Below are 21,246 nucleotides of genomic sequence, written 5' to 3'. Positions count from 1 at the left end.
CCCCTCGTCGATCCCCAAATGTGCAGCCAGACGCCAGACACCACCGCAGCTGGTGCTCGCGGCTTTATTTGGGGGCACAGCGATGCTACAGAGGCCCCGGGGTGGGGGGTGCTGGAGGGGGGGGGAGGCAGGCACAGGCCAGCCCTCCCCACCACAGGGGAGCAGCCCGGGCTGCAGATTTGGGGCCTGTGGTCCCCCCACTGCCGAGGGGTGCGAGCCTGCTCCCCAGGGTGGCAGGGTGCCCGATGGCCCCGCAGCAGCTGGTGGAGCGCGGGAGGAGCCGGGAAAAACGCCAGGCACGCCACGAACGCCTGGGGATGTGCCGCGGGGCCGGGCTGGCCCGAGCAGGGGGGCAGGGGGGACCCCAGCGCAGCCCCCCTGCTCCGCCCCGGCGGTGCCCCCCCCGCGGCCCGCAGCAGGCCCGGGGCGCGCTAGCAGGTGGCGTAAGCGTTGGCCCTCTCCCGGATCTCCTCCAGCAGCCCCGAGACCCGCCGCTCCAGCGCCTGCAGCCGCGTCGCCTTCGCCGCCATCGCCTGCTCGTTGGCACCGAAGTGCTGCTCCAGCTCTGCGGGGACGGGGCGGCGTGGGGCCGCGGCCAGGGCTCGCCTTGCCCCCCCGCCGCCGGCTCCTGGGGACCCCGTGCTGCCTCCTTACCTTCCAGCTTCCTCTTGCTGCTGTTGGCCTTGTCCAGGAGGTCCTGGGCCTCCTGCGTGATCTGCATCACGCGCTGCCGGGCGCCCGGGGCCACCCCGTCCAGCTCGCTCACCCGGCCCTTCAGCACCAAGTACCGCTGCTGCACCTGGGCCAGGTCCTGCCAGCGGAGGGGCACGGTGAGGCCGAGGCCCCGGCACCGGTCCCGGCACGGCCGTGTCCCGCCGCGCTCTGCCCCGGGGCTCACCTGGCTGAGCGTCCCCGCGGCGGCGGTGGCGAGCTGCGCCCGGTCCTCGGCTTGCTGGGCCAAGCGGCGGCTGTCTCGGCTCTGCTGCTGCAGGGCGCCGACGCGCTGCGCCAGCTCCCGCAGCCGCTTCTGCACCCGCTGCTCCTTCGCCTCCAGCGCCTGCAGCTTGCGCTCCGCCTGCGGGGCCGAGGGGCGCCAGGCTGCCGGCACGCACGCCGACCCACAGCCCGCCCCGGCTCCGGCCCCGCTCCCTCGGCGTGCCCACCTGCCCGGCCCTGGCGTCCCCAGCGTGCCCAGGGCACCGGCCTCGCTCTCACAGTGTACCCACGGCACCAGCCCTGTTACCCCGGCGTACCCATAGCTTCGGCCCTGTTATCCTGATCTACCCATGGCATCGGCCCTGTTAGCCCCCATATACCCATGGCACCAGCCCCGTTACCCCAAGGTACCCATGGCACCAGCCCCGTTACCCCAAAGTGCCCATGGCACCGGCCCTGTTACCCCAATGTACCCATGGCACCAGCCCCGCTACCCCAAAGTGCCCATTGCACCGGCCCCGTTAGCCCCCATATACCCATGGCGCTACTGCCCTGGCATGCCCAAAACACCAGTCCCGCTCCCCCTGCGCGCCCGCGGCCCCCCCATTGCCCCAGCATGCCCATGGCGCCAGCCCCACTGCCCCAAGTGCGCACCCAGCCCCGGCCCCATGCCCCCCCCAGCACCGACCCCCGGCCCCAGCTCCCCGTCACCTCCCGGGCCCGGCTCTCGGCCGCGCCGATGGCCTCCCGGGCGCTCCGCAGGGCGCTCCCCGCCGCCGCCGCCTGGGCCCGCGCCGTCTGCAGCGCCCGCTGCGTGCCCTCCAGCGCGTCCCTCACGGCCTCCGCTCGCTCCCTGCGGGCACACGGGCAGCTCCAGCGCCCGCCCTGGGGCCGGCTCGTCCCTCGCAGCGGGCACCCGCGCCGCGACTCGCCTGGCCTCCTGCCCCCGCGCCAGCAGGCTGCGGGCCGCGGCCAGCCCCTGCGCCGTGCCGTTCAGCACCGCGTCCACCCCGTCCAGCTGGCCGATGCTCTCCCGGATCTCGCGCAGCAGCTCCTGGATCCTGCCGGGGCTGCTGGGCAGGGAGATGTTCAGCACCTGCCGGGCCACCAGCTCGATGCTGCCCGGGTCGGCTCCCTCCTCTGCGGGGACACGGAGCGGGGCTGTGCTCAGCGCCGGCACCGCACCGCCCCGCGCCCGGCGCCCGCCCCGCGCCCGGCCCTACCTGCCAGGAAGGCCTTGATGCGGCGGATGAAGTCCCGCAGCTGGCCCGTGGCCTTCTCGGCGCGGGCGCGGGCTGCCTGCGAGCGCCCCAGCGCCTCCTCGGCTCGGCTCCGCGCGCCCCGCGCCAGCTCCTGCACCTCCTGCATCTGGGGGGCGACGGGGGCGCTGGGCGTGGGTGCCGGGCGCGGGGCGTGCACGGTGTGCAGCGGTGGCATGAGGACGTGCGAGGGGGCCCAGGGGCACGTGCAGAGGGCACAAAGGGGCTTAAAAGGGACATATAACGAGGGTGCACGAGGGGGTGCAATGGGTGTGCAGAGAGGGACGTGCAAAGGGGCACGGAGGGGACGCGCAGGGGCGCGGAGAGGGCACAAGAGGGATGTGCAAAGGGACATGGAGGGGGTGCGCGCGGGGGTGCAGAGAGGGCACAGGAGGGACATGCAAAGGGGCACATGGGGAGACGTGCGCGGGGGCATGGAGAGGGCACAGGAGGGATGTGCAAAGGGGCACATGGGGGGACGCGCAGGGGCATGGAGAGGGCACAGGAGGGACGTGCAAAGGGGCACATGGGGGGACGCGCAGGGGCATGGAGAGGGCACAGGAGGGACGTGCAAAGGGACGTGGGGGGGCCGCTCGAGGGCGCAGGTGGGACGCAGCGCAGGCACAGCAGGCACGCGAGGGAGGCGCGCGGGCTGCACGAGGGGCACCAGCCAGGGCAGGCCGAGCCCGTCGGGGGGCACCCGGAGGCCGCGGGGGGGATCCTACCTGGCGCGCGGCGGCGCCCAGCCGCCCCAGCGCCGCCTCCAGCCGCTGCGAGGCGTTGTGGGCTCCATGCAGGGCGCGCGCGGCCGCGGGCAGGGCGCCCGCGCACCCCGGCCCCCCGCAGCGCCGGCCGCCGGCCCCGGCCCGGCACGAGGCTCCTCCGCAGACCTGCGGGGCGTTACGGCCGCCTGAGCCGGTGGCGGAGCGGCGGGGGGACGCGCGCCGGACCAAAGCAGGGGGGACGACCCGGGGCGTCCCGTCCCCGCCGGCGCCCCTCCGTCCCGCTCTCACCTTGGCGTCGACGCCGGCCGCGCCGAGCTCGGCCAGCCGCTTCCACGCCTGCCGCAGCGACTGGCGCCGGGCGGCCGCGGCGCGGCCGAAAGCCCGAGCCCGGCGCCGCAGCGCCCGCTCGGCCGCCCGCCGCGCCGCCCGCGCCTGCCTCAGCGCCGCCGTGGCCTCCGCCGCGGCCCGCTCCGCCGCCTGCCGCGAGGCCGCCGCCGCCGCCGCCACGCGCCGGTGGGACTCTGCGGGCGGCGGCGGCGGTGGCGTCAGGGCACGGCCGCCCGCCGCCCGGCCTCCCCCCCCCCCGGCCCCCTCGCCGGCCCCTCTTACCCGCCAGGCCGGCGGCCGGCACGGCGCCCAGGGCGCTTTGGAGGCGCGACGCGGTGCGGTTCAGCTCGCCCAGCTGCCGGCTCAGGCCGGGCAGCCGCTGCCGGCGCTGCGCCGCCTCCCTGCTCGCCAGCTGCTCCAGATGTTGCTCCAGCTGCTGCAGCTGCTGCCAGAAGCCGTCCAGCTCCGTCCTGCGGGCAACCACCCGCAGGTGTCAGGGTGACCCGCTCGGGGGGGTCCCCCCTCCCCAACCCTGCCCCGCCGCGGCGCCCACTCGCCTGGCGTCGTCCAGCCGGTGGCCCAGGTGGTGCAGGAGTGGGGCGCCGGGGGGCTCGGCGCCCCCCAGCAGCTGCTCCGCGCGCCCCACGGCCTCCTGCAGCGCCCGCAGGCGGCGGGGGCTGAGCGGGGGCGCGGGACCCCCCTGGCGCAGCGCCCGGCCCGCCGCCCGCAGCCGCCGCAGCCCGGCCTGCAGGTCGCCCAGCGCCGGGTCCCAGCGCCCGAAGCAGGGGTGGCAGGGCGAGCAACGGGGGAAGGCGTCCTGGTAGCCCCGCTGGCAGCGGTCGCAGCGCGGCCCCCCGAAACCCGGCCGGCACCGGCACTGCCCGCCGGCCCGCTCGCACTGCGGGTCCTCGGCGCCCAGCGGCTCGCACGCGCAGGCTGCGGGCACAGGCACCACCGTCGCGCCCGGCCGCCGCCGCCCCTGCCTCCCCGGCATCCCGCTGTCGCCCTAGGGACCCCCACGAGCCCGGCGCCCCGCTGGTTCCCAGGTCCTGCTGTCACCCCAGGGACCCCCAAGACCTCAGCATCCCACCATCTCCCCAGGGCCTCTGTGTCCCACCATGTCCCCAGGAAGCCCCAGGACCCCAGGGTCCCACCATGTCCTCAGGGTCTCCCATGTCCCCAGGCCCCACTGTTTCCCAGGGCCCCTGTGTCCTCAGGGTCCCACCATATCCCCAGGATCCCCATGACCCCAGTGTCCCACCATGTCCCCAGGGCCTCTGTGTCCCTGGGGTCCCCCCACATCCCCAGGGAACCCCATCACCCAAGATCCCACCATGTCCCCAGGGTCCCACCATGTCCCCAAGGCCCTGTGTCCCCACAGTCCCACCATGACCCCAGGGTCCCAGCATGTCCCCAGAGGCCCAGGTCCCCAGAGCCTCCCGCATCCCAGGACCTGCTGTGTCCCCAGACACCCTGTGTCCCCAAAGCCCCTCATTTCCCCAGGGCCCCAAACTCCAGATGTCCCCAGAGCCCTGGTGCCCCGGCCCGTCGGACACGCTCCCACCTCGGCACTCCAGCTCGGGGTCACCCCAGTGATGCTCCTGGCACTGGGAGCAGACGCGGCCCCCGAAGCCGGGGCGGCAGAGGCACTGCCCCGTGACCTGCAATGAAAGCGACGTGCTCAGCAGGGCCGCAGCACGCCCCGGAGGCGGCGGACCCCCGGCGGCGGCGGTGGCGGCGGTGGGGACGGGACTGACCGCGTCGCAGGCGGGGTGCAGGGCGTGCGTGGGGTGGCAGCCGCAGGGCTCGCAGCCCCCCGGCCCCCCCAGGTTCCAGAAGTGGGGCGCGCAGCGGTCGCAGGTCTTGCCCGCCACGTTGGGGCGGCAGGCGCAGGCGCCCGAGGCTCGGTCGCAGGCGCAGGTGCCGGCGGCGCAGTGCGAGGCCACCGTTCCCCGCGGGTCGCAGCCGCAGCCTGCGGGACGGGTGGCCGCGTGGGGCCCCGCTCGCCTCGCGGCCCCCCACCCCGGTGATGGCTTCCTGGCGTGCTGACCCCGACCCCAACGTCCCAGCTGGCCGGGACCTGCGCCCTGCTCGGCACTGACCCCCCTGCACCGTCCTGGACCCCCCCCGGTGCAGCCCTAACCCCCCTGCGTGGTCCTGACCCCGACATGGCCCCCACCCCTTGCATGACCCCAAATCCCTGCACAGCCCCCAACCCCTGCATGGCCCCCAACCCCTGCATGGTCCCAAATCCCTGCACAGCCCCCAACCCCTGCACAGCCCCCAACCTTTGCATGGTCCCCATCCCCTTCATGGCCCCAAACCCCTGCATGGCCCCAAACCTTTGCACGCCCCCAAACCCCTGCGCAGCCCCCAACCTTTGCACAACCCCCAACCTTTGCATGGCCCCAGTCCCCAGCCCAGCCCCAAACCTTGCATGACCCCAGCTGCTTGCATGGCCCCCAAACCCCGACACACCTCCAAACCCCTTGCACGACCTCCAGACCCCCTGCAAGGCCCCCAAAACCCCTGCGTAGCCCCAAACCCCTGCATGCCCCTGGCCCCTTACATGAGCCCAAACCCCCCCGCCCAGCCCCGGCCCCTCGCACGGCCCAGACGCCCGGCGCAGCCCCAAAGCCCGCATGCAGCCCCGACCCTGGGGCTCCCCGAGGCCCCGCTCACGCCGGCAGCTGCGCTGCAGGGCATTGCCGTAGTAGCCGGGCTGGCACTCGGCGCAGCGCGGGCCGGCGGTGTGGTACAGGCAGTGCAGGCAGTGCCCCGTGCGGGGGTCGCAGGCCCCCGGGTCGCTGGCGTCGATGTTGTTGTTGCACTGGCAGGGCCGGCAGGCGCCCCCCTCCGTCTCCGGCGCCCCGAAGTACCCGGGCGAGCAGCGGTCGCAGCGCGGCCCTGCGGGGAGCAGCGGAGCGCCCCTGGGTGCTGGGGGCACGCGGCACCCCCCCCGGAGCATCCCCGGCACCGCAGCCCCCGGCACGGCGCCCCTCACCGGCGTATCCGGGCGCGCAGAGGCACACGATGTGGCCCGTCTCCTCGTCGGCGTGGCAGGCGCTGCCGTGGTAGTGCCGCGTGCCGGGGAAGCCGGGGCAGGGGCAGGGCCGGCACTGCCGCCCCGAGCCCAGCACCGGGTCCCCGTAGTAGCCGTCCTGGCACCTGCGAGGACGAGGGCTGAGCGGCCGGGCGACGGCCCTGCCGCCGCGCCGCCGCGCCGCCCCGTCCCGCTCACCTCTCGCAGTGCCGGCCGGCGGTGTGGTCGCGGCAGCGGCGGCAGGCGCCCGTGCGGGGCTCGCAGTCCTCGGCGTGCCCGTTGCACTGGCACGGCCGGCAAGCCGGGAAGCCCCAGTAGCCCGGCTGGCACTGGTCGCACTGGCGGCCCACGGCGCCGGGCTGGCACCGGCACTGCCCGCTCGCCGGGTCGCACGTCCGCGACGCCGAACCCTCGGGGGAGCAGGCGCAGGCTGCGGGACGGCACCGCGCGGGTCAGACGCACGGAGCGCGCCGACGGAGGGACGGACGGACGGGGGGGACCCGGGGCATGCCCAGCCCACCGGCTACGGGGCAGGAGGACGCGGCTGCACGGACGGGCGAGCAGGCGGATGGACAGACCGGTGCGGGATTGCAAGCCGGCGCAGCGCCCAGCCCCATGCGAGACAGCGGGGCTCCGGCGCTTAGATGGAAGGACAGACAGACGGATGGATGGGGGGCTTGGACCCAAAGCATGCCCAACCCACAGGCTGAGACGGCTGCACGGACGGACAGATGGACATGTGAACAAGCGGACGGATGGTGGTGACTGCCAGCTGGAGCAGCACCCAGACCCATGCAGGACAGCGGGGCTCCGCCAGGCAGACAGGCAGACGGACAGGAGGACACACGCGGCTGGGGTCCCAGGGCACCGCCAGCGCAGGGGCCCCTGTCCCCGCGGCGCGGCCCTGGCGCTGTGCAGGACAGCGGGGCGCCCGGCGCACACCGACCCGCTACTCACGGCTGCAGCCCAGGGGCCCGAAGCCGTAGCTGCCGGGGGCGCAGCGGTCGCAGCGGCGCCCGACGACGTGGGGCTTGCACTGGCACTGCCCGCCCAGCGCCTGGCACACGCCGCTGCGGGAGCCCTGCGGGTCGCACTGGCAGGCTGCGGGAGAGGGGCGCGGGTGGAGCGGGGCCGCCCTGCCACGCACGGCCACGGGCACCCAGCCGCCTGCAAGGGGCACGGCCCCGTCCTGACCCACTGCATCCCTTCCCTCCTTGCAATGGGCACGGTCCCACCCTGACCCACTGCAACGGACACGGTCCCATCCTGACCCACTGTAATGGGCAGGGTCCCATCCTGACCCACTGCACCAGCTACCCTTTCCCCCCCTGCAACGGGCATGGTCCCATCCTGACCCACTGCCATGGGGATCCTGCCCCTCTGCAAGGGGCATGGTCCCATCCTGACCCACTGTAATGGGCACAGTCCCATCCTGACCCACTGCACCGGGTACCCCTGCCCCCCCTGCAAGGGGCATGGTCCCATCCTGACCCACTGCTATGGGGAACCTGCCCCTCTGCAAGGGGCATGGTCCCATCCTGCCCCCCCTGCAAGGGGCATGGCCCCATCCTGACCCACTGCTATGGAAATGACTCCATCCTGACCTACTGCACCGAGTACCCCTGCCCCCCCCTGCCAAGGGCATGGCCCCATCCTGCCCCACTGCAGTGTGCATGGCCCCATCCCAACCCACCGCAACGTGCACGGCCCCCCTCCGACCCACACCGTGGCCCCCCGGCTGCCCGTGCAGCAGCACAGCCCGCGGCGTTCCCGGCGCCGTCCCCGCGGCGCAGCCCCACTCACGCAGCGCCCCGTCGTGCAGCAGGGCCGAGACGCTGCAGACGAGGCGGGCGCAGGTCTCGGCCAGGGCGGACGGTGGGGCCATGCGGAAAGCCTCCAGGCAGCGGTAGCGCTCCAGCTCCTCGCGGCGGTGCGCGGCCGCCGCCTCCGCGCCCTCGAAGCCCGGCAGCTCCGGCACCCGCGGCAGGAGCACCAGCTGCAGCGGGAGAGCAGGGGGCCGGGAGGTGGGAGCAGCCCCGACGGGGGCGAGGGGCAGAGTGGCCCCACCGCCGGGCTGGGCAGGATGGTCCTCGTGCGTGGGACCCGTCCCTCAACCGCACGGTGCGGCCGGATCCATCGATGCCGGGGCAGCCCCCACTCTGCTGGGGGCTCATCTGCCCCAGCCCCATTGATACCCCCAGCTCCAGCTCCATCAACATGTCCATCCCCATTGACCTCCCCAGCCCCACTAATATCCCCATTGACAATCCCAGCCCCATTGACTTTCCCAGCCCCATTGATATCCCCATTGACCTCCCCAGCCCCACTAATATCCCCATTGACAATCCCAGCCCCATTGACAACCCCAGCCCCATTGATATCCCCATTGACCTCCCCAGCCCCATTGATATCCCCATTGACAACCCCAGCCCCATTGATATCCCCAGCCCCATTGGCATTCCCAGCCCCATTGATATCCCCATTGACAACCCCAGCCCCATTGACAACCCCAGCCCCATTGGCATTCCCAGCCCCATTGATATCCCCATTGACAACCCCAGCCCCATTGATATCCCCATTGACAACCCCAGCCCCATTGGCATTCCCAGCCCCATTGATATCCCCATTGACAACCCCAGCCCCATTGACAACCCCAGCCCCATTGACATCCCCAGCCCCATCCCTTCAGTATCCCCACTGGCACTTCCATCAGTATCCCTCTCCCCATTGACATCTCCCTCCCCGTCCCCAGCCCCACGCGCAGCCCCCATGCGCTGCTCCAGGCTGAGAGCAGCTGAGGGTCCCTGCCCGCCCCAGGCCCCAGCCCGCGGTGCCCTGTCCCTGCTCTTTGCCCCATCTGTGCTGGGCGCCAGGCGTAGGGTGCAGTGGGCCCCCTGCCCCCTTACCGAGTCGACAAGGATGAAGGCACTGGGGTGGCGCTGGGTGACGCCTGCCCGCTGCAGCCGCACGGCCACCTCGTACGGGGTGCTGGGCTCGAAGCAGAAGGGCCGGGAGAGCAGCACGTACCTGCGCCGAGGCAGGTGTCAGGGCACAGCGCCCCGGCGCCACGGGGACGGTGGGGGGACGGTGGGACCTCCCTGCATGGCAAGACCGGGCCACCTTCCCTGCCGCTGGCCCCATCCCCATCTTGGCCCCATCCCTCACCTTTGCGTGCAGCAGGACTGTCCCCCTTCCCATGCTGTCCCCAATGCCGTCACCATCCCTGTCCATCACCTCTGGGTTTGAGGCAGGGCTGTCCCTGTCTCCACCCCCATCTCCATCTCCATCCTTATCACCATCCTTCACCTCTGGGTGGGCGATAGGCCTGTCCCCGTCCCTCACCTCTGGGTGTGCGGCAGGCTCTCGCGGTACATCTGCTCGGAGGGCAGCAGGTTCCCGCAGCGCGGGCTGGTGGGCAGCGCCCGGGAGCTGACGCTGACCACGGCCTCCCAGTCCTCGGCCGACTGCGGCGCGAGGCGAAGGGGTCATCAGGGGCCGTGCAAGCCGCCCGCCCTGCTGCACACGGCGCGTGCCACGGACGGCTCCTGGCCCCCGGGTGCCGGCGGCCAGGGCCGGGCTCACCTCGGGCTCGTAGCGCAGCAGGATCTCGTACTCCATGGGGTAGGGCACGTTGTCGATGCGGAAGGTCAGGCCGGCGCCGTCCCGCACGCGGGCGAACCCCGGACCCGTCCACGTCACCATGCGCCCGGCTCCGTCCCGGGTCACCTCCTCCACGTCGGGCTGGGCACGGGCACAGGCACGGCTGGACCCATCCCAGCACCTACCCTGCCCCATCCCACCACCTCCACCCCAGCCCAGCGTGCCCCTGCCCCCTGTCCCCGGGCTACCTTGGGGGGCTGCTGGCGGCCGCGGCGGGACGGGGCGCGCGGGGGGCTGCGCCGGTGCCGCGGGCGCCCTTTCCGCCCGTTGGGCACCCCGTTGTAGTACTCCAGGCAGTCCAGGGGTGCCTCAGCCCGGACGGCGCCCTGTGGGGACGGGGGGTCGGGGGTGGCAGGGGCCCGCAGCAGGGCAGGGTGCCAGCCGTGCGCAGGGCCCGGGCCCGGGCCGGGGGGCGGATGGGGCTCCCCCCGGTGCCAGGGTACTCACGGGGAGCTGGGGGTGGCCGGGTCCGTGGCCTGTGGCTCGCTCGGCCTCGTAGGTGTAGTAGTCGAGGGGGGCGCAGAAGAAGCCGGGCTGCACCTGGTCGCACTGCCGCCCCATGAGGTGGGGACGGCACGGACAGGCACCGTCCTCCATGGAGCACCTGGGGGGGCGACCGGCCTGGCCCTCCATCCGTCCGTCTCTCCATCCATCCCTGCCTGCTGCCTGGCTCTGGCCTTGCCCACCATCCCCATCCGGCAGCCCCCGGGCTTGTCCCATCACCCCATCCCTCCGTCCTAGTCCCTATCCCTCCCTCCCTGCCCCCATCTCTCCATCCCTGTCCCCATCCCTCCATCCTTGTCCCATCCCTCCATCCTCCTCTCCATCCCTCCATCCTCCTCTCCATCCCTCCATCCTCGTCCCCGTCCTTCCATCCTCATCCCTGTCCCTCCATCCTCGTCCCCATCCCTCCATCCTCGTCCCCATCCATCCATCCCTGTCTCATCCTTCCATCCTTGTCCCATCCCTCCATCCTCATCCCCATCCCTCCCTCCTTGTCCCTATCCCTCCATCCTTGTCCCATCCCTCCATCCTCATCCCCATCCCTCCCTCCTTGTCCCATCCCTCCATCCTCGTCCCTATCCCTCCATCCTTGTCCCATCCCTCCATCCTTTTCCCATCCCTCCATCCTCATCCCCATCCCTCCCTCCTTGTCCCATCCCTCTCTCATTCCCCATCTGTCCCCCCAGCCCAGTTCCCCTCGCCATCCCCTCGCTGGTGAGCTATGCCGTGGGCGCCGCGGGCCCCACCGGTTGCTGTAGGCTCCCCCGAAGTCGCAGGCGCAGGGCCGGCAGCCCCCCACGTCGTAGCTCAGGCCCCAAAACTCGGGCTGTGGCGAGACGGGGGTAAGCTGGGGAGGGGGCAGGCGGCCGCCGGGGGTGCGCAGGGCAGCACGTGCAGCACGGCCAGCCACGGGGCAGGGCCGGGGGCTGGGGGCACTCACCACGCACTGGCTGCAGGAGCGCCCGGCCACGAAGCGCTTGCAGTAGCAGTCGCCGCTGATGGGGTCGCAGGGGGAGCTGCCCGCCACGGTGCCCCGCGGGTCGCACCTGCACGCTGCGCACGCGCACGCACACGCCGCAGGCTGGCACCGCGGCCACGGGCTCCCCCGCTGCTCGCGCCGTGCTGCACTGCTGCTGCCTGCTCCCCAGCACTGCCACAGCCCTGAGCCAGCCCCGACCCCCGTCCCTCCATCCCATCCCTCCAATCCCCCATCCCTCCATCCTATCTATCCATTCCCCCATGCATCCATTCCCCCATCCCTCCACCCTCCATCCATCCATTCCCCTTCCTTCCATCCCATTCATCCATTCCCCATCCCTCCATTCCCCCGTCCCTCCATCCTATCTATCCATTCTCCCATCCCTCCATCCTCCATCCATCCACCCCATCCATCCATTCATCATCTCTCCATCCCATCCCTCCATTCCCCCATCTCTCCATCCCTCCATTCCCCCATCTCTCCATCCCTCCATCCCCCCATCCCACCCCTCCATCCCCCCCGTGTCCCCGCTGGCTCACGCTGGCAGCCCTGGGGGTCCCCGTGGCTGAGGCCGTAGGCGCCGTGGCGGCAGCGGTCGCACCGGGGCCCCGCCACGTGCTCCTTGCAGCGGCACTGCCCCGCGATCATGCCCAGCGCCGCGTCCGTGTGTCCGTCGCACGCGCCCCCGTCCAGCGAACCCGCCGGGTCGCAGTCGCAGGCTGCCGGAGACAGGGCCGGCGTGGGGCTGGGCTGCAGGGGGGCAGCGCCCGGGGGGGCCGGGGCCAGGGAGCCGGGCAGCGGGGCGGCCACTCACGGGCGCAGGCAGTGGGGGCGCGGATGTCGGCGCGCGGGTGCCGGTAGTAGAAGGGCTTGCAGAGGTGGCAGCGGCGGCCCATGGTGTTGTGCTGGCAGCCGTCGCACACGGCCCCGCTGGCGTTCCCCGTGGCCAGGTACACGGCCATGTCGAAGTGGCACCGCCGCGAGTGCTCGTTGCAGTCGCACCCTGCGGGGACGGCACCGCGGGGGGGCATGCAGCACCCCGACCCCAGCCCCCAAACCTGGCATGCAGCACCCCGACCCCAACACCACCATGCAGCACCCCGACCCCAGCCCCCAAACCTGGCATGCAGCACCCCGACCCCAACACCACCATGCAGCACCCCGACCCCAGCCCCCAAACCTGGCATGCAGCACCCCGACCCCAACCCCAGCATGCAGCACCCCGACCCCAGCCCCCAAACCCCACCATGCAGCACCCCGACCCCAACCCCAGCATGCAACACCCCGACCCCAGTCCCCAAACCTGGCATGCAGCACCCCGACCCCAACCCCAGCATGCAGCACCCCGACCCCAGTCCCCAAACCTGGCATGCAGCACCCCGACCCCAACCTGGCATTCAGCATCCTCAATGCCAACCCCCCCCAGCATGCAGCACCCTCCAAACCCTGGTGCAGCCTGCAGGACCCCCAACCCAAAACCACGGCATGCAACACCCTCAATCCCCAAGGCACCCCCAAACCTGGCATGCAGCACCCCGACCCCCACCCCAGCATGCAGCACCCTGACCCCAGCCCCCCAACCCCACCATGCAGCACCCCGACCCCAGGCCCCAACCCCACCATGCAGCACCCTGACCCCAGCCCTGGCATGCAGCACCCCGACCCCAGCCCCCAAACCTGGCATGCAGCACCCCGACCCCAACCCCAGCATGCAGCACCTGACCCCAGCCCCCCAACCCCACCATGCAGCACCCCGACCCCAGGCCCCAACCCCACCATGCAGCACCCTGACCCCAGCCCTGGCATGCAGCACCCCGACCCCAGCCCCCAACCTGGCATGCAGCACCCCGACCCCAACACCACCATGCAGCACACCGACCCCATCCCCGCCATGCGGCACTCTGACCCCAGCCCCCAAACCTGGCATGCAGCACCCCAGCCTCAACCTTGGCATGCAGCAGCCCGACCCCAGCCCCCAAACCTGGCATGCAGCACCCAGACCTGAACTCCCAACCTTGGCATGCAGCCCCTCAACCCCAGTCCCCAAACCTGGCATGCAGCACCCTGACCCCAAGCCCCCGACCCAGCATGCAGCACCCTGACCTCAACCGCCCAAACCCACCATGCAGCACCCCAACCCCCAACCCCCAAATGTGGTATGCAGCACCCCAACCCCAGACCCCCCAACCCAGCATGCAGCACCCCGACCCCCACCCCTCCCAAACCCCACCGTGCCCCCCAACCCCAAACCTTGCAACCCTAGCATGGAGCAACCCCACCTCCAACTCCCCCCAACGCAGCGCGCAGCACCCAAACCCCAACCCCTCCGAACCTGCTGGGCGGGCACCCGAACCCCCTGCACCGCCACCCGCGGGACTCACAGCCCCGGACCCCAGCGTGCTGCACCCCAACCCCAAAGCACAGCCGGCAGTGCCCCAACGCCCCAGCACAGCCTGCGGGACCCCGTGCGGCCCCCGGGCCGGCGGCGCTTACTGCGGCAGGCGTTGGCGCTGGTGCCCCGGGCCGGGCGCCAGGGCAGGTCGTGGTAGAAATCCTCGCAGCGCTCGCAGTTGAGGCCCTGCGTGTGGTGCCGGCAGACGCAGCGGCCGTGGATCTGGGGGCGGACGGGCGGGCGGCTCAGCCGCGGGGCCGGCAGCGGGGCGGGCGGCATAGGCACCCGGCGCGCGGCGCCTTACCATGCCGGGGCTGGGGCTCGGGGCGCCGGGGGCCGGGGCGCACTCGGCCGCGTGCCCGTGGCAGAAGCAGCTGCCGCGCAGCACCAGCTCGTCCACGGCGTAGTAGTACTTGTGCAGCACCTCGCGCCGCGAGTCCAGCAGGTTGTCGCCCAGCGTGTGCAGCTTGGTGAGGTTCACCCGCAGGTTGGTGACGCGCAGCAGGTCTGCGGGCGGCAGCGTCAGCACCCGCCCGGCCCCGGCCCCGGCCCCGGGGCTCCCGCTGCCACGCACCCTGGATGTCCGGGCTGTAGGGATCCTCCACCGGCATGGAGGGGTCCAGCACCTTGAAGATGACCTGGGGGCAGCAAAGGGTGGGTGAGCCAGACCCCGGCCCCCCCCTCCACCCCCCGTGTCCCGTGCGCCCCACGCACCTCGCCGTGGCTGGAGGGCTCGATCTCGGAGTAGCGCTGGTCACAGAGCACCTCGTCGACGCGGCCCGAGGGCTGGCCCGCGACGCCCGGGAACAGCTTGGCGCAGTCGTAGGCGAAGTAGCGGTACACCCGCCAGGTGCGCCCGAAGTCGGCCGAGCGCTCCACCAGCATGGCCGCGGGCCGGAAGGTCTGCGGGAGGCGAGGCTGCGACGGTGCCCCCGGCCCCGCGGCCGCCGGGCCGGCAGGGCGGCGGGGACGGTCCCGAGGGTGCCCGCACGCCGGCCGCCCACCTTGAAGGTCATGATGAGGTGGGTGAAGTGGAACTCGGCCTCCAGGTCCAGGCGGATGCTGACGTGCTCGACGCCTGGCGGGACAGGCGGGTCACGGCCGCGGTTCGTCCCGTCCCCGTGCCCCACGGCGTCGGTGGCCCGCAGCCGCCCGCGCCCGTGCTGCCCGCCCGGCCTCACCGTTCTCCGACTGCCACCACGTCCGCTGGCCGTCGGGGCCGCTCAGGTAGATGACGTTCTCGATGCGGTGGCTGTCGCGCAGGGCCGGGTCCCGCGAGTCGCAGGTGAAGCATTTCTCAGAGTCCTGCGCCGGGGAGCGGCTCACCGTCGGGGACCGGCCACCGGCCCCTGCGCCCGGGGCTGCGCAGATTCGGGCAGCGCATGCCCGGGGCTGTGCGTCCCCGGGGTTGTGCATGCCCAGGGCTGTGTGTGCCTTAGGTTGTGCATGCCTAGGGTTGTGCATGCCTGGGGTTGTGTGTCCCTGGGGTTGTGCATGCCTGGGGTTGTGCGTCCCTGGGGTTGTGCATGCCTGGGGTTGTGCATGCCTGGGGTTGTGCGTGCCCGGGGTTGTGCGTGCCTGGGGTTGTGTGTGCCCGGGGTTGTGCATCCCCAGGGTTGTACATACCCAGGGCTGTGCGTACCCAGGGCTGTACGTGCCCGGGGTTGTGCATCCCCAGGGTTGTACATCCCTGGGGTTGTGCGTGCCCGGGGTTGTGCGTCTCCAGGGTTGTACATACCCGGGGCTGTGCGTGCCCGGGGTTATGTGTGCCCAGGGTTGTGCGTCCCCAGGGTTGTACATACCCGGGGCTGTGCGTGCCCGGGGCGGCGCGGCTCACCTGCAGGTGGCTGACGATGCAGTACTCCTGGGGCCCATCCAGCCCGCAGGTGGACGAGGCGCTCAGGCGCTGGGCTCGCCCCACCAGCAGGTTCCCGGTGGCCGGGTAGCAGCTGCCCTGGGCGCAGCCGTGGGACGGGTCGGGCTCCTCCCAGCCCACCGCCGCCGCTGGCGCCCCGACTGCCGAGAGGGCGAGGATGGGCCTGGAGGGGGTCTGCGCCGGGGCACCCACGCCCCTCCGCACCCCGTGCACCCATGCACCCTGCGCCCCCCGCGCCTGGCCGTGCCACCCTGTCCCGTCCCCGCGTCCCGACCCACTGATGCAGCATGAAGCTCCGTGACCCGGAAAGGTCCCAGCGGCCCAGCCAGGGCCTCGTGCAGGGGCCGGGGGGAGCAGGGGCCGGGGGGAGCAGGCGTGCAGGGTTCCCAGCGGGAGGGTCTGCGACAGGGGTGCGTGTGCGTGGGCATGTACCAGAGACCCAGATAGGTGCAGAAAGCGGGGGTTGTGCGTGCACAGGTCCCACGCGGGGCACGACCTCCACGCCTACGGGCACGGGTGCTGCGGGCCTGGGTGCAGGCGCGTGCGCGCTGCGTGTGCATGGCCTGCGCGCCCGCAGGCGTGGGCGAGCTGCGTGCACGTGCCCGTGCGCCGGGGGCTCTGGGGGGCCGGAGAGCCGCGGCCGGCGGCGCGGGGCCGGGGGGAGCTGGGAGCCAGGTCAGGCGCTCGCTAATCCCGCCGGGCTCGGCGCAGCCCGGATTCCTCGCTGGGATTTGCAGCCGAGCGCCAGGCCCCGGCTGCCACCCCTGCGGCGGGGGCCACCCCAGCCCGCTGCGCTCCCTGCTCCCCGCAGCACCCTGGGGCGCCGGGGGCCGGCGCGCGCCGCCGGCAAAGCGCTTACCCAGGAGCAGAGCGAGCGCCAGGAGGTCCATGGGCGGCCGCCGGCCTGGGGGACACGGAGACGGTGCTGCGGCGGGGCCGGGTGCGGAGCTGAGAGCTCGGCCCCGACACAGCGCTGCACCCCGGGGACCCCCCGGCTCCCGCACAGCCCGCCGGGCACAGCAGCGGGCCGAGGGGCCGGGGCAGCGGGGCCACAAGCCCCTCGTGGCCCCGCGCCCGCCATGCCGGCCCCCCGCCCGCCCGCCCAGCTCAGCGCAGCCCTGGAGCATCCGTCCCCGCGAGCGTTGCCAGCTCGGGCACCGGTGTCCCCGGAGGGTCCCAGCGCTGGGGACCGGAGCCAGCAGCGCCGGAGCAGGCCGGGCAAGGCCATCCCCGCAGCTGGCCGAGGTCCCGCTGTTAAATTTAGGCTAGAACCGCCTTTTGTGCTTTCTTCTCTGCCGCGACTGCCTGTTTCCAACCGTGCAACTGCTGGATCAAAGCCTGGCCCGAGCGCCGCCTAAACACATCTTTCCTGTCCCCGCGCGCGCGGGAGCCAGGCGGGCCGGCCGGCGCGGCGGGGGCCCCGGGGACGCCCCGGGCTCCGCCGCCGGCGCGAGGGTCCCCGAGCCCCGCGAGCCCCTTGGGCCGGGCGGTACCTGGCGCGCTGCTCCGGCGCGGCTGGGCAGGCTGCGGCGTCCGGCTCGCTCGCGCCGGGGGACGGAGGCCCGCTGCCCCCCGCGTTGCGCCGTGCCGAAATGAGCCGGCCGGCGAGGGAGGCGATGGGAAAGCGGGCAGCTCTCCCGGCCCCCCTCCCCGCGCCCCATTCTTATTCAAATGGGGCTGCCCGCTGAAAGGGACGGCGGTCTCCAGGCTACGGGAATGTCACTGCCGATTCCTTCTGCCTGGAGGCTCCCGCCGCCGGCCGCCCGCTGGGCCCCGCCGGCCCGGCCCAGGCGTCGGCGGCCCCGGCACGCCCCGGCCCCTCGCCCCGGCCCCGGCGGCGAACAAAAGGCGCCCGGCGAAGGAGCGGCGCCGCGTTCCCGGGGCTCCCGGCCCGGCAGGAAGGAGCCCGCCGCGGCTCGCGCCCGGCCGGCCGGGATGGGACGAGACAAGACGGGGCGCCCCGGCCCTCCCCGGCACGTCTCCCGCGTGGCACGAGCCGCCGCCGGCGGGCACCGTGCCCTCGCCGCGGACATGGTGGCTCCGCCGGCAAAGCCCCGGCAGGCGCTAGCTGCGGGCGGGCGGGCGGGCGAGGTGCCCCGTCCCTCCGGAGGGACCCGGCGTGCCGCCCGCCGGGCCCCGGGGCCTGGCTCCTACCTGGGCGCGCGGGTGGGCGGCGGAGCGAGGCCAGCGGGGCCCCGCCGCCCGCTCCGCTCGAGGCTGGCTTGAGCTGCTTGTTCCTGGAGGAGGGCGCCCGGCGGCTGTCTCCTCCTCCGGCGAGCCGTGCCAGGCGAGGGGAGGGACCTGCCCGGCAGCCAAGGTGAGGCAAAGGCCAGGTACGGCGGCGGCGGCAGCCCCGGAGCCCCGCTGGGAGCACGGCCGCGCGCGGCTCGACCGCCCGCCCGCTCCCACGCCGCGATCGCGCCTTTTCTTAGCCCGGGGCGAAGGAAGGAAGGGGACCGGCGCGCTCCGCACGCCAAGGTTAAGTCCTGGCCGCGCGCCGGCAAACAAGGCCGCGGGAAGATAAAGCGGCGGCTCCCGGGGCCGCGGGCGCAGGCAGGAGAGCGGGGCGCGAGGAGGCCCCGGCCCACCCGCAGCCAGCAGGGCACGGCGGAGCTGCTCCCAGCCGCAAGCAGCGCGGGCAGAGCGCCCTGCCCGGCTTCGACCCGAACACGCAGAAGGACCTCGGCTCCCGGCTCCGGCGTCGCGAACCTCCCGCCTCGCTCCGCTGCCGGGGAGGCCAGCGCAGAGCGGCGCAGCGCGAGCCCGGCCGCTGCCGCCGCCACCGCCGGCAGGGTGAAGGCAGCTGCCTGCAGCGGGGAGGACGCAGCCCGCTACCCTGAGCTCACCTCCGCGGCTTCCTCCCCAGCCGGGGGCAGCGGCCCGGCAGCCCCCGCGCAGGGCAGGCCGTGCTGCCCGGCTGCTGCGCGTTCAGCCGGCGCCGGGGCACCCGGCAAACGGGAGGAGCTGAGGGTCCTCCCCGAGGGGGCAGGGGGGTGACGGAGGCACACGGGCTCTGGCTGCAGCCAGGCAGCAGGAGAGCTGGGAGATTAAGCGATAAAGAGCCGTTAGCACTGGCCAGGGTGTCTGTGTCAGGGACCTTGCCAAGCCAAGCGTATTTGCTTTGAGGAGGTCAAAAGCAGCCTCATAAAGGTGATGGTAGCAGGCTCTTTGCAAGACATTTGGCCTTGCAAAGCAAATTAAAAGCAGCTGAGGGGTCCTCGGACAGACAGACCGAGAGTGAGCGGGGCTGCTGGGCGCTGTGGGGGTTCAGGCACTTTCAGGAGAGCTGAGAGGTGAAAGGCGCTGCTCCCCTTGCCAGCAAGGGGACGGTGCTGGAGGCAGCGCTCCCTTGGCACGAGACTGCAGGGCTTCCGTGACAGGCAGTGCCACAACTGGGCCCGTGGGAACAGGCAAAAGCCAGAGCACAAATCCTGTGCTGGAGGCTCGGGGGCACGTGAGCTTGCCAAGCACTGGGGCTCGCCACACAAAACACCAGGGAGGGCCTGGGGCGTTTGCTGATCCCGCAAGCCATCGCCATGGCACGGCCACAAGAGCTGCTGGGATCCGTGGGTGAAAGAGCAGCAGAGAGGGCTTATCCCAGCTCTGGTCCTGGGGACCCCTAGCTGAAAAGCACCGGACAGTCAGCCTCGTGCCAGAAACAGCCACCCAGCTGGCCTCAAAGAGCCTCTTTTGCAAGGGCTCAGCCCGCTCAGCTCATCCTCTCAGACTGAAGAGACACGGGGCTGTCGAAGGGAGCAAGCACAGGGGCAGAGGAGCTGCTGCAGCTAAAAGCACTGACAAGAACCAGCAGAAATCGGCCGACTACAGATTAGAGCTGGAAACGAAGCACAAGGAGGGGCCAGGGAAGGCACTGCCCTAGCTGGGGATCCTGGAGAGCCCTGTGCAACGGGGGTCTGCAAGGCTGTTGGAAAAGGGAGCAGGTACAGAGCGGTAGGAGCAATCCACAGGCCAGGAGAAACTTTTCCCAGGAGGGCTTACAGAGCTCAGCCAGCCTGTCTTATCTGGAGGAGTCAGAAGGCCTGACAGCAGCATCCACGCGCTGCTGGGGGGGAGGAACCCAGCGAGGAGGGGTCCTTAATGCTGCACAGCTCGTCTGGCTGGGAGCTGAGCCCCGACTCGGGTTTCCCAGGCGGGTGATAACCTCCTGCAGAGCTCTCCAAGGCAGGAGGTCATCGCTGCCTTTTTGGAGGACTCTTCAGTCACACAAGCTCTCCCGCTCAGCCTAAGATGCACGCGGCCTGCAGCCTGGGCAGCTCCATCCCTGCAGCGGGGAAGGGCCCAGCAAATCCGACTGCCAGCAAAGCTTCCCCTCCCAAGGCCACCCCCGCACGCTGAGGCCGGGCCTGCTCTCAGCTGCTTCTCCCCCATATGCCTGTTAGCGCCTGCTGCAGCTCCGCGGCCGGCCGCCCTCCGCTCACGTAGGAAATTCAGTCCAGACCACACGGCCCAGAGCACAGCAGGAAGAGATGACATGGCCGGGGGAAGCAAGCTCTCCTCCGCTGCACAGAGATCTGCCAGCAATTCTGACTCAGCTCTCAGTCACCAGCGTGTCAAAGCTGCTGACCATCCACAGTCACCCCGGGTATCAGTGACTTGAGCTCCATCAGCACCTTTCAAGAGTAGTTAGTGCACTTTCACCATCATCAGCAAACCACTTGGCTCCCAGCTCCGGGGCGCAGACGTGGGAACAGCGGGCACTTGCAGCTTGGTGGGCTTGCAGAGCCCCCGAGCTCCTCCAGCAGGGAGCTGGTCTGCAATAGCGCTGGGGCAGCCTCTCACGCCTGGTCAGTCCTGCTTGCACTGACATGGTTGCATCTCAGCAGGCGGCCAGCACTTCCCTGAACATCCTTATTAAGCAGGAAGAACACTTAACCACTTCCCTTCCAGGGGAATTAGCTCAAGCAGTCTTCATGCCTCTGGGCCTGACTCACCCAGGCGCTGCAGCTTTCAGGTCTCCGCGAGAGAAATAGTTCCCAGCTGCTCCCGATGGCACGGGGAAGAGCCGATGTTTGTCTGAGGCCACGGTGCCAGCACCATTAGCGCTGGGTCAGCGCACCGACTGCCCAGCGGTACAAACTGGATCCCGATCACACGCAGGCAAACAATGGCATTGCTGTTGAATTAGCCAGCGACACAATACCGGCTGCAGAACAGGCAGATCCAGAAAGAAGTTAGAGGGTGGGCAGACAGACAGGACCTGGCAAAAAGCCTGTCAGCGCAGAGTCAACCCAACATGTATCTAGGAACTAACCTGGAATGCAGGTTTATGCCAGTTTATACTGGTTCAGCACCCAGTAGCACTTGTCTGGAGCATTTTCAACCCTGGGCCAGGCATTCTTGAACTGGATTTAGGTTACCCCAAACCCCACGGGGACATTCAGCGCTACACTGGCAGCAATCGAGGAGTGGGAGGAAGAGAGAGCGGTGACGGCGGCGGTCTCCAGCTATGCATGCCGTGCGCAGCAGCCAAGCGCACCGGAGACGCCGCCCTGTCGAGTTCAGCTGGGGTTCAAAGCAGGAGCCC

The 21,246-nt window shown here is 71.8% G+C and overlaps 1 protein-coding gene across 1 annotated transcript; it reads right to left on the bottom strand.

Annotated features, from left to right (window-relative positions):
• Positions 1–55: 55 nt before the first annotated feature.
• On the bottom strand, positions 56–21,183 carry LOC138069219 (laminin subunit beta-1-like). The gene is made up of 35 exons (XM_068960421.1): positions 20,654–21,183; positions 16,561–16,605; positions 15,663–15,841; positions 15,007–15,130; positions 14,830–14,903; positions 14,540–14,728; positions 14,400–14,463; positions 14,130–14,332; positions 13,927–14,047; positions 12,248–12,436; positions 11,973–12,152; positions 11,395–11,507; positions 11,201–11,280; positions 10,398–10,554; positions 10,139–10,276; positions 9,873–10,031; positions 9,633–9,754; positions 9,197–9,317; positions 8,094–8,286; positions 7,248–7,391; positions 6,489–6,720; positions 6,252–6,415; positions 5,930–6,154; positions 5,005–5,219; positions 4,812–4,908; positions 3,805–4,183; positions 3,530–3,717; positions 3,190–3,441; positions 2,921–3,105; positions 2,160–2,304; positions 1,869–2,076; positions 1,648–1,789; positions 899–1,075; positions 655–811; positions 56–565 (listed from the first exon to the last, which is right to left on the bottom strand). The coding sequence occupies exons 2-35, from the start codon at positions 16,589–16,591 to the stop codon at positions 432–434; spliced, it is 5,481 nt and encodes a 1,826-aa protein (XP_068816522.1). The 5' UTR covers positions 16,592–16,605; positions 20,654–21,183; the 3' UTR covers positions 56–431.
• Between the last annotated feature and the right edge of the window lie 63 nt (positions 21,184–21,246).

This window comes from Struthio camelus, chromosome 14 (assembly GCF_040807025.1).
Source record: "Struthio camelus isolate bStrCam1 chromosome 14, bStrCam1.hap1, whole genome shotgun sequence".
NCBI lineage: Eukaryota > Metazoa > Chordata > Aves > Struthioniformes > Struthionidae > Struthio > Struthio camelus.
This window is presented reverse-complemented; position numbering and strand designations above follow the sequence as displayed.